The sequence below is a fragment of the Amia ocellicauda genome, chromosome 15 (assembly GCF_036373705.1).
Source record: "Amia ocellicauda isolate fAmiCal2 chromosome 15, fAmiCal2.hap1, whole genome shotgun sequence".
NCBI lineage: Eukaryota > Metazoa > Chordata > Actinopteri > Amiiformes > Amiidae > Amia > Amia ocellicauda.
Window position 1 is genome coordinate 22242349 of NC_089864.1, and position 12024 is coordinate 22254372.

At 36.7% G+C, this 12024-nt stretch overlaps 1 protein-coding gene across 1 annotated transcript in view; it reads left to right on the top strand.

Moving 5' to 3' along the window:
• iqsec3b (IQ motif and Sec7 domain ArfGEF 3b) overlaps positions 1 to 12024 on the top strand; it is a 102123-nt gene that overhangs the window by 48576 nt on the left and 41523 nt on the right. Inside the window, exons 7-11 of the mRNA XM_066724009.1 lie at positions 223 to 348; positions 725 to 824; positions 4120 to 4281; positions 8275 to 8367; positions 9969 to 10012. Of these exons, the coding sequence (XP_066580106.1) occupies positions 223 to 348; positions 725 to 824; positions 4120 to 4281; positions 8275 to 8367; positions 9969 to 10012 (525 nt within the window). The remainder of the gene's footprint in view (positions 1 to 222; positions 349 to 724; positions 825 to 4119; positions 4282 to 8274; positions 8368 to 9968; positions 10013 to 12024) is intronic.

Below are 12024 nucleotides of genomic sequence, written 5' to 3' on the forward strand. Positions count from 1 at the left end.
CGAGGATAAAGAAGCCTGCTGTTAACTGATAGAACATTCTCCTCATTTTTCCCTTTAAAGCTGTGCAACTGAACACAGTATGGGAGGTGTGCTGTTTTGGTTGATAAAAAAACAAATGTGTTGTTGTTGTCATTTGTTTTTCTTAGCAGATAATGTTAGGATCGATTGAGGTGACCTGGCGACACCTCTGTCTGAATAATCTCCCTGTGCTTGCTCTGCCAGGTGCTGTCCGTGCCTCACAGGAGGCTGGTGTGCTGTAGCCGGCTTTTCGAGGTCACAGACGTCAATAAGGCCCAGAAGCAGGCAGCCCACCAGAGAGAAGTGTTCCTGTTCAACGACTTGCTCGTGGTAAGCCAACGACATCCTCCCACGGCTTGTGAATGTCTTTAGCCTATTCAAAATAAATTATGAAATTGTAGTAGTGATTTTTTTTTTTTTTTTTTTTTTTTAAGCTTAGGTAGTAAATCAAACAATACTTCAACAAACAGATTTGTCAGTTCTATATTAAGTTGCTTTTCAGCTTACTTCTTGAGGAAATGTTTTCTCTAATGAACCCCAGTGCAGACTGCTGTCCCCTGGTGGTCTTTGAGTCTGCATTGTGTGGGTGTTTTTCTGAATACACCTGTTAAAGAAACACGTGGTATTATTCACTCATTCACCCTTTTCCACCGTGAAGGATAAATTGTGGTTTATTTGTTATTGTTTTTGTGTGTGTTTGTTTTAGATACTGAAGTTGTGTCCTAAAAAGAAAAGTTCAGCCACCTACACATTCTGCAAAGCGATGGGTCTCTTGGGAATGCAGTTTCACCTCTTTGAGAATGAATGTAAGTTCTCTTTTTTGTTTTCTTTCTTTCTCTCTGACATGGAAAGCGGTAGCTGCGTCTATCACAAAGTGCAGCTTGAGTAGGAAATCAATCAACATTTTCTTTTAAAAAACACTTTTCTGCATGGTAATAGATCCGAATAAAGCTTTTTGCTTTTTCTTTCTTCCTTTTGTGAGCTATAGAAATTCTACCCACTTGAATTAAACTGAAAATAGATTCATGCCCTTGCTTTTGTGTGTATGTGACAGTAGTTTGGCTGTTAGGTATATCAGATAGCAAATGTAACTTTTTAGTTTCTCCCAGAATTATGCTGCATAAATTAATTAATTTTAAGTCATCATGCTATTAAAAAGGAGTCTGTAAAATTGTCATTCCAAATATATATTTATTGAAGACTTACTTTTGTTGAATATTTTTATTATAATGACGTGAACTGTGGGGGATCTAATTAGGGCTGTTTTTTCATGATATATTAACAACGCTGTAATATTTTCTTAGGCAAGATTGATTACTTGACTAAAACAGACCTTTTGAAAAGCAGCAGACTTAAGTTTGTGTAATAGGCTTGTGTGTTGCTCTGTTTGTGTCTTTTGCTTCAGGTGGGTGTTCACTGGCCTTCCAAACATTTTGTGAATACATTATAAGAAACTGTAGCATGACCTCTAAATATAAAATGGAAATGCAATTGATATCCAAAGAGGATTTCTAATTTGAAATTATGTTTGATTATGTTTTTATGACTCTTCCAACTAGAGGAATCAAGCAGCTACAGAAACAGAACAGTAATCAACCTGCAGTGTTTCATTACAGAAGAAATGATTAAATTAATCTCCTAACGACCGATATAATATAATTTAGACTGCTTGACACTCCCGTAGTATTTCTTCATTCATGTTGGTTTTGCTCTAGCTGTGCTAAATTAAGCAAAGTAATGTCAGATGGGTAGCTCACTTATCATTTCATAACATTTAACCAATAAAGGTGGGGTGATGACAAATTTTATACCGAGGAAAGACTGATTTCCAAAAAGCTAATGCATCAACTATTCAACAACAACATTAACACAGAAAGAGACAATCTTTAAAATGTGCTTTAGCAGTAATGTCAATGTATAATGCTACCGGCTTTAAGCAGTAAATACATTTAAGTATTTCATGCATGTCACAAAGTAACGTAGAAGGTTGGTCACGAGTGAGTAGAGTCAGGAGGATTGCTTCTTTTTGGCAGTTTATTTGAGTCCAAGAATGCATTTAGTCTAGTCAACAGTTTTCCCAAAGAACCAATTAAAAGGTAATTAGAATATGGTTAGGGATATATTGTTACTGGAATATAACTGTCTATAGCAAACAGAAAACAAAAAAATATATATACTACAAACTCCTACACAATCTCAAGATAATACAGACCTTCCACCTCCCTTGCTACAAACACACTGGATCTTCTGTAGCTGAGGATGTAACTTATTCCTCCACAGCTAAACCATTAGTCACGATGACACGTTTGGGTAAAAATAAGTAACAATGGTTTCTACAACAAAACAATCGCATTCCTCTGCACTTTAATTGTAACCCCCTCCATCTACACAATGGGTATTTCTCTATTTGTCGTAGCATATTTATATGGTAGATCTGTCCAGGTTTAGCGCTTTGCAGTACATCTCATTTACCCCTTCCATGTCCTCATATGGAACATGCCAAGTGGCAGGTGAATTGAATTGAATTGAATTGAATTGAAAGTGCTGTCGGTGGGTGTCTGGTGCCTGCTGCATGGACTGTCTGTCAGTGGGTGGGAATGCAGCTCTTTCATCCTGAATTGATGCTAATTGTTCTATTACACCACACAAGTGGTGGGCACTCTTTCCCATGGACCTAATGCAACGCCTAGAATTCCTCTGGGCTGCCACCCACATGAGAGTGAGAAAGGAGAAAGCCCAGTGGAAGATCGGGGTACCTAAGATAAGATAATAAGACATCCAGACTCTATCCATCCTTGTCTAATACTGTTTCAGAATGGCCTTCAGCATCTTAATGAACCTATCCATTACTCCATCTTTCTGTGGCTGATAAAGGCAAGGTTTCTGGATAGTGAGTGGCATAATCTATTACCACTGAAATGTATTGTTGGCCTCTTGCTGACTTTATCAATGGGCCTCCTAAATCAATTGTAATTCACTCACCGGGAGTTTCAATAATGGGGTACAAACTGTGCACTTTGTCTTTCTAAGTTCTTATCAATGGCTTCCCTGCCCAGCCTTAAATATGTCATTAGTGCCCATCAGTAAAGAAGAACTTTGGGGGGGGGCGCATGTAACAGGATAATTTCTTTTCTGCCTCCAAATTAATTCCATAGTGAATCACAGAACATTTAGTTTTGTGGGGGATAATATTGTATGCTGCTAAATTTACATTTTTACCATTATTTTATACAAAATTGGGAGCAAATTCCACTTTGAAAATCAAACCGCACATCCCTTGGCTGTACTACATATTAGTTAAGCTAATGGCTTTATTTTCTTGAGCTGTGCCTAGAACAAAAACTATAATTCCTTAGACTATTCTTAATTTAAAAAAGCCAGTAGGATTCATAAATGTATTCCATACTCCCTTGTCCCATTTGTAAATGGATGGTCAGTTTGTTTATTAGATGTTGAGACAATAGGTTTTTACTGCTAAAACGTGGATCTTTCAAAATTAAAATCCTCTGTGATGTTCAGGTACATTTCTAGTGCTATTTTTTGGTATTATTGGTTTGCAAATTACAAATCTGTCAATTAGAATATTAATTATTGATGTTTTTTTTTGTTATACCTCAATTTAGTTTGTATATTCTTGCACTCTCTGAAAGATATGAAGTTTTTAAAACACCAAAGGATTTTATGAAATTAATTTTCCGCGCTTATTCACCATGAGCTACTGTATTACTCATTAGCACTGTAACCTCAGACTACATCTGCACTGTGCCTCGTGACCTACCATGTCATGTCCATCCATGTAACCCAGGGTAGACCCCACTTCATTGCAGGGGGCATCAGTGCCCTTATAGTGCCCTGTTGCCCAGAGTCAGTCCCTGCAGGTGCCAAGACATTTGTTTCCCATTCATGCACCTTTCTAACTCCACCAACACAGACGACAGAGCTGATTTCATACTACAATACTTCCACACTTCAGAGCATAATCGGTTGAAACCGGTGCCTTTCATAAATGTCATCTTAAGCAGAGTCAAGTTGATCAAGCCTCTGGCGGTCAAACCCATTCAGAATTGTTTTCCACTCTCATCCGCCACGTATGCTTTGCAGATTACCCCCATGGGATCACGATCGTCTCTCCTTTCTCGGGCTCGGAGAAAAAGCAGGTGCTGAACTTCTGTGCCCAGAGCGCGGAGGAGCTGCTCAAGTTCGTGGAAGACCTGAAGGAGTCGATCGCAGAGGTGTCTGAGATGGAGCAGATCCGCATCGATTGTGAGTACCTTCCTTTTCAACACTGCAGCCTCGGTGGCAGAAAGTGTAATGGGAATGCGGTGGAAAACTATGGTTTATAGTTAACAGTGTGTTTGAGAACATTCCAACCAACATTAATAGCCATGATTAACGCAGCTAGTGAGCAGTTTTACCTCAAACAGCTGTGTGTCTGAATTGTCCTCCACCGTGAACAAGCTTTTCATTTCCATTTTGTGAGGAAGTTCAGCCAGACTGTAACCTTAGTAATGTCTTGTGCAATTTGGCTCATCATGTACATGAGGTCGTTACAGTGACGTAAGCCCTCTGTGAAATCAGTAGAGTGTACAAACCTCCAGCGTTGGGAGCTTATGGTTTGAGAATGAAATACATTTATATTAATAAAGAAAGTTATTCAGTTATAGAATAAAAGGGCAAAACGTACTCAGTACCAGAAGCCTGATTGAGAACATACAGTATGTGCCAAAGAGTTAACTTTAATCACATAAGGTTGCTGGTTGCTAGCTCAAAGAGTAATTCTGGAAAGTAAGTAAAAGAAGAAAAATATATATATATTGTTCACTTTCAGTCATTATTTGTAAAAAGACAATGGAATATTCTTGACCCATTTAAATACCACTCAAAGAATCCAAGAATACAATTAAAACCTATTTAAAGCAAAAAAGTTAAAAATCCATATTTTAATTTTGAAGTATCATACTGCAACGAAAAGTTTAAATTAGCATATTCTTTATTCATTAATTTTGTAAAATGAACAATACAGCCTAGAACTTTGAAATGTAAATTAAATGATAACAGGTAAAGTAAAATTAACAAAATACCCAGATATGACTTATTCCTTGTGACAGAGCAAGCGAGTTTAATAATCTTATGACCTGTCTTAGTCAGTTTGCAATCAAGAAAATCCACACACTTTATTGTACTATTTTTTAAATTTGTTGTAAAAAGTGAAAAGGCCAGTTCTCAAGATGCAAAGCTACTGATTGTGGGTCTGAAATCTTTCACCAGGGTCTGCCATTGAAGTATATATCTTTAATCAACAAGGAAAAAAAAAGATTTCTAAAGAATTCAATGTAAATTGTATAATTAGGATCAGGGCTGTACTTCCAGCACTTTTTTAATGTAAATATGATAAATGATTATGAAAATTATGAGGTACATAATTAGAAGATACATTCAAGTTATTAAAGTAAGTAATTAAAACTATATTTTTCAGTTGCTGTGGTGAGCCTGTAACCCACAGATGTAAAGAACAGATTTGTATTCGAGCAATTTAACACTATCTTGAAGGCATCTATTATTTATCTGGGGATATCTAGGGATTTCTCGAAAAAGCCGTAGCTTTATGCAGTCCGAGCACATTTTTATTTCTAAACAGTCTGTTATCAAAGGTTGTAGCAAAGGCAGTCGAACAGAGTGACTAAGTTTAAGAAATACTTGGAAGGAGCTTTCTGGGAAAAAAAGAAAGAAAGAAACAATACCGAAAAATTAAATGGTTTATAATTCAAATTTAAATAAATGAAACAGACTATGCATTTGTCTGCATTATCTGGAGGTCTGAATCTCCACTTGACCTTTTGGAATAACCTGAAAGGCTTTTGAAAAAGAAATCTTGCTGAAAGTGTATATATGCTTAAAACATGTACACATGGCCTTTACTTCAATGTTTATTGTGTAATAGATTTTGAAATTGGCCACTGAAAACAGAGACCTACAAAACATGTGAATATAATATTTACCCCAATAAAGCTGCTCAGATCTTATTTGAACCAATAATAGTAAGATCCATTGATCCTTCCCATTGTAAACCCTTGCTTAGGTCAAGACTTTTACTTGCACATTATAGAAGATATTGTACTGTCACACCGTGGGGGGCTGCCACGATGCCAGGCTCTTGAAATAGGCAGGGCCTCAGGAAATTGACACAGGAACAGGGGTATAGTGCACTAGTGCTGGTTTATTATTACAGTGCAAGACAAAATAAAATACAAAACAAAGCCCTAGCTCCTGGTTGAGCCTAACTAAACAGTGGAACAACAAGTCAGACACTAAACACACAGCAAACAAGTCCAAATCACGATCCAAAGGGTAGTCAAAGTCCATAAATCAAAAGTTCATCACCGTTTGTTTCCCACACTCAGCATGTTCTCTTTCTGCTTCAACCCCAACACTACACAACAAAGCATTCCGACTTCCTGCTTTTATGCAGGAAGTCAGCCAATCAGCAGTGTGCGGTGGGTCACATGCTTTCTTAGCATGGTTCATCCTCCCGGGGCTTCTGGGAGGTGTAGTGCTGGCCTGCTGGCCAAGTGGTGCTACACCCAGCACTGAATTCCTGTGCCAAGACAAAATGTAGCCGAGAACGCAGGGGAAGACCAGGAACGACCACAACTTCATGCTAACATACCTTATATTATCTCAAAGCCGGAGAAAAGTGTAATTCAGTATGTTTTTGAATGTACTATTGTCCACAACAGAAGCAACGAGTACCAAACATTTCAAGCAAAAGGTTTCCATTATGACAGAATAATTCCCTGTTGCCAAGAGGCTGCCCTTTGAAATGTCCATCATTGACAGAAGTATGAGCCTAAGCCCAGGCCTGCTTTAGGAAAACGAATTTCTACTGAAGAGACTGGCCTTTATAAATAACTTTGAATTAAATATGCAGTAACTGACCTTTTGTAATCCAGACTTCACCCCAAAGGCTGTGAAAGTCAGTAGCTAGCAGTATTTGCCTTTATGTGTTTTGTTTGAACAGACTTTTTTTATCCTTTCTTAAATCAAATGTTCAGACAGTCCTGCTTCAACACAAGCCTCTCTATCACCTTTAATGCTGTAAAGCTCGAAAAGAAAAGTATGAACATGTTTTGGAGACTTTTCATCTCTGTAGATATGATCCAGCGAATCGGATATAAGCTATATTTTTCAAAAATAAATATAATCATGTTCCTGGAACCAACTGGGAGTCCACACTACTGCCCCATGGAGAGCGTGTCTATAAAAACATATGATCAATTAAAGTGCAGATTTTCATGGGAAGAGTTGCAAGAAAATAATACAATGAAATAACTCAGCATTATGAATTAAAGTAGATGATTCATTTTTAGGTGCTTTCACCTAATACATAACTTAATCATAATAAAGCCATAAGTGTTTCATAATTACCACAAACACATGTATTCATTATAAATTGAGTCCAGCCCAAGGCTTTTGACTAAGTAGGGCCACTAAATTATCCTTATAATCATCCAAGTTAACTTTGAATTCTCTGTAAACAGTCATAAAACCTGGTTACATGTTTAATCCCCTTTGATCAAAAGGCTGTAGTAGAAATTATGTCAAATATGTGTAAAACCGTACAGTCCAAGTAAAACAATGCTCTGCCAAAACACAGAGCAGTGAAGGGTTCTTCATTCTGAATAAAATAATCACACAAAGAGGCATCCATGCTGTGAAGTATGATCTACACAGTCTACTATTTTCTATCATCAAGATCAGTGATCATTTGTCTGCAGCGTCTGTTTTCATGTGAGATTAAAACTTTGTGCATTAAAATGATTAACTGCATTACATAACATGAAACAATCAAATTGAACTAATTTCACAATTGACCCAGTTCTCTGATTTAATGAGACATCTTTCATTTTAAGAAGGGAGTAAGAATACTTAGTTATACACCAAAACTTATACACTCAGTGGGACATTATAGTTGAGATTCAAATGGTTTTGATATAAATTACCCCTTTAAAGTTAAATGTACAATATTATTTTGATGCTCATGAATTTTTGTGACTCTCCTTTTACATTTCTGTCAGAGATGATGAATAGTTAGCATTCTGTCAAAACATTTAATTCATCAAGTGGGGAACAGTACCATTTAGTAATTGCCTTAGACCGTAAACTCCTGTCCCATGCTGTTCCAATATGACATGTAAGTGTTATTAGAGCTCCCTTTCTGGTAAGTCTAACGAGGTTTTTCCTGTAATGTGTTTATAGGGGAGCTAGAGAAACAGCAGGGAGCGAAGACTCATTCTGCAAAAAACAACGGGACGCAGCTGGAGATCCGAGGAAAGCAGGGCTCCCCACCAGGTACCCACACTTCTTTTTGTTTCTTTGTTGTTTTTTTTTTAAATCCAATATTAAAGCACTGTATCATTCATGAGGAATTGTGTTGCTGGGGCTGAACTCCTTACTACGTATTTAAGTGGATCATTGAAAGCAACGTGAGCATTTCTAGTAATGTTTCCAGCAAATGGAGCTCTGATTTTTGTCTGTGTGTGGAAAAGTGTCTCGGAATAAGCGAAATAATTGAAGAATGTGGCTTCTATATTCTTATCTAATGATCATCCCTCTTTCAGATGTGCCATTGTCCCGTTTCTGCACCACAGGTTGCTCTGTGTAGTGTTGGTTAGTGCTTATTAGAGAACAGAAAAGACATAAACAGTATTTCAGATATTATTTCTGGGTTTATATATATTATATATAATGCAAACATAATGTTTGATTGTTTCATACAAAAATAAGCACAGTTATTCGTTACCAGTGGATGCTCTAATCATACAATAAAGCAGTGTGATTTTCTTTGGTTTTGAAACTAATAAAACAATGTATCAAAAGCATATTCTTTAGTTAAAAAAAGAAAGCTACCTTAGTAAGATAGTAATAATATATTCACTCCTCATAATTTTAATCCAGTCAAATAATAATAATTATTATATTATATTGTATCTATAGCTCTTTTCCCATCCTCTTGTGCAATACAATATGATAAAATGATTTTTAGGCATCTATCAATCATTTATAAAACATTAGTAATCAAAACCTGAAATGAAGTAAATTTGAGCTCCACACAAAAGTCATTTTCAGAATATCTGATGCTATGCTATTTTTGTACACTCTTCTGCCTATGTGTATTTGCATGCATTTGCCGTTGCCTTCAAGTGTAACTAGAAGCTGTCTGTTTATAGTAAACATGTTATATGGCTGTTTCTGTAGCGTAGTTGTCCTTTAACTCAGTCCTCTAGTCACTCAGATATACACATACTTTGCCTCAATGTCTTTACCTTTTCTACTTACAATGTGTCAATGTAATCCTGTGTAAAAGCATAATTTACCAAGGTTTTTCCAAGACGAATAGAAAAATAATGCGGCATAAAATCGATGGCTACATGTTTGTGTAAGAAAAAAACTTTTACAAGTGCAAGGAAGAAAGGACATTGTCTGCAAATAAACCCATCACATATTTTTTGGCAACTGCTTTCTACTGACTTGGATAGAGTGTTTTATGGTTCACCAAATATTTGTGGAGAGTCTGTTGTTTATTTTAAGATGTAGCTTTTAAATAGCAGAACCTGCATTATCTAAGATTTTTTGTTTACAGAAACAGCTGTAACTGTAACCCTATGAACTCTGTGTAACTTGCTTGATTTGCGCTGGACTTTTCTTTGTTAAGTTAAGTGATCTAATATTGGCAGTATTCAGTATATTTTAATGGAATGTCAGCTGAAGAATACATGCTTTCTGACAAGCACCAAATTGTGTTTTACATTATGCTTTGATTTTAGTTTTTTTAAGGTAAAAAGCTAAATTATTATATATGAAAATCACTTCAGGTATGGAAGCAACATACATTTATTCATTTGGCTTTTAATGTATGGTGTACCTTGATATTATTGCTTCTTGTTCTTTAGGCAAACAGGACCTTGATGAAAAGTCAGGGAATAATACAGTAGAGGTAAGTAACTCTAAATAAGGAGAATCCAAATTGCAGGTAAGTCCTTTAATTTTGATCCAAAGCAGAGAGGAATTTAGTTTATGGGCAAACATAGTGTGTATGTGTGCTGATGTGTGTTCTTCTATATGAAAGAACCAGAAACCTCTTCAATAAATCTCCCTGGAAACGTACTTTTGTACATTCATATTTATGTGGCAACTGATGGAGTATTTCCAAATTACTGAATTCGAAAAGAAGGATTTGCTTTTGCCTAACTGGTGCTGTTGATGGCTCTTGTGGTCATACACACATGAACGCACGCACACACTTTGCCCACACAGAGAGGGAAATGGAAAGGAGGCACACAAACATCAACTCACACACACATCAACACACAATACACATACTTGGATTGTTTTTTAAAGAATCATATTTCGAGAAATGCAAACAAATAACCCAATTCAAGGGGTTTAGACTCACAAATGGCTGGTGAAAGAGTTGTTGGCTTCATTATGAGGATGGGGAAGGGGGGCTGATGAGACAGACTGCTGGAAGAGAAGCGCAAGAACAGAGGCACAGTATATGCATGTTATTAACATGTTATTACTGTCAGGAGGAGTACAAAATAAACAGCTCTAGCACAGATCAGATTGTGATATTGGGACTGAAATGACTACTTGGTTAAAACAGTTGAAGTTGAAGATTAAAGGTCATTACTTAATCTCCTTTGATTCATTGCCATATCACTGCATTAATTGATCAAATCCGCAGCCACTAATGAAGATAGATCACAGATGTAAAGAAATCCCATTCACGGTAATTCAGTATTTTCCAACATATTCGGTTTATGAAGCTTCATAGGATAGGCTACTTTACAACCTCAATGTATGGTTTTCTTGTGACGAGGTAAGCTTAGGATGGTGGTATATGTTGTATGAATTTTCCCTGAAAAGTAGTATACATTACTGCGATAAAAGGCTCAGTGCAATCCATGGCTGTCAGAGGTGTAATTGACAGAATTAGCATACTCTTATACGGAGGGTGTAAAATGTAACATTGGCAAGCAGATGAAAGAGAGAGAGCCGAGTGACATTCCTATTCATTCCAGCTGGTTGGCAGCGCAGTTTCCACTGCGGACCACAAAAGCATTAATCTATGAGAAAATGCATTATATTTCCATGTGCAAATGTCAGGCTCCCTAGAGGAGAGTAGCTGTCAAAATGTGTCATGCGACTGAGAACATTTTTACAAGGTTATGTTAAAAGCCATGGATCTCCTTGGGACAGTAAGGATGCAGCTGTAGGCTTGGCTTTTTTACACTTCATACCAGTGGAGCTTGGCTATTGTATCATAATTTGAAGTTATATTTGAATTACTGTGTTTACTATTGTGCTGGCAGCAGTTAATGCATTTTAATTTTGTTATACTCCATTTTTGTTGATATGGAGGAAAAGTGCCCTAAAGGCTTGAATAATTCATAATGAAAGTGTCTTTACTACAACCCATTAATAATAAACCCCAAAGTATGCATTTTTAGGTATACGTATGTCTGGTAAGACTTCAACAAAGTTGACATTTTCTACTGTTCACATATTAAGTGGCACATTAAACTGTTTTGGAGCACTTGATAAACTTGGCCATTGCAAGATGTGAGGAAAGGAGAAAACTATTTGGTTGGGCATCTGTAGTGTTCAGTAACTGTATGGTGGAACATGGTGGAAATATTAAGCAATTTGTTGAAACATCCATATTCCACTTCTAAGATTATTTAATTTTGATGTATGATAAATATTTCTCAGGATTGCAACAGACACATTTATAATCACATGCTTTCATTTCAAAATTCGCTCCATTAGTGATTCATCACAACTGTTTCTAAGAACTATCAGTAGAGCCTTCAGCTTTTCTGATGATACCCCAGGGCAGCCGGGCAGTGATCTATCTCTGTTCATCAGTCCTTTCTCTAATGACAAGGCATATCTCAGCAGAATGATACTGTTGGCAATGATAGCCCATAGGTCTTGGGATAATTG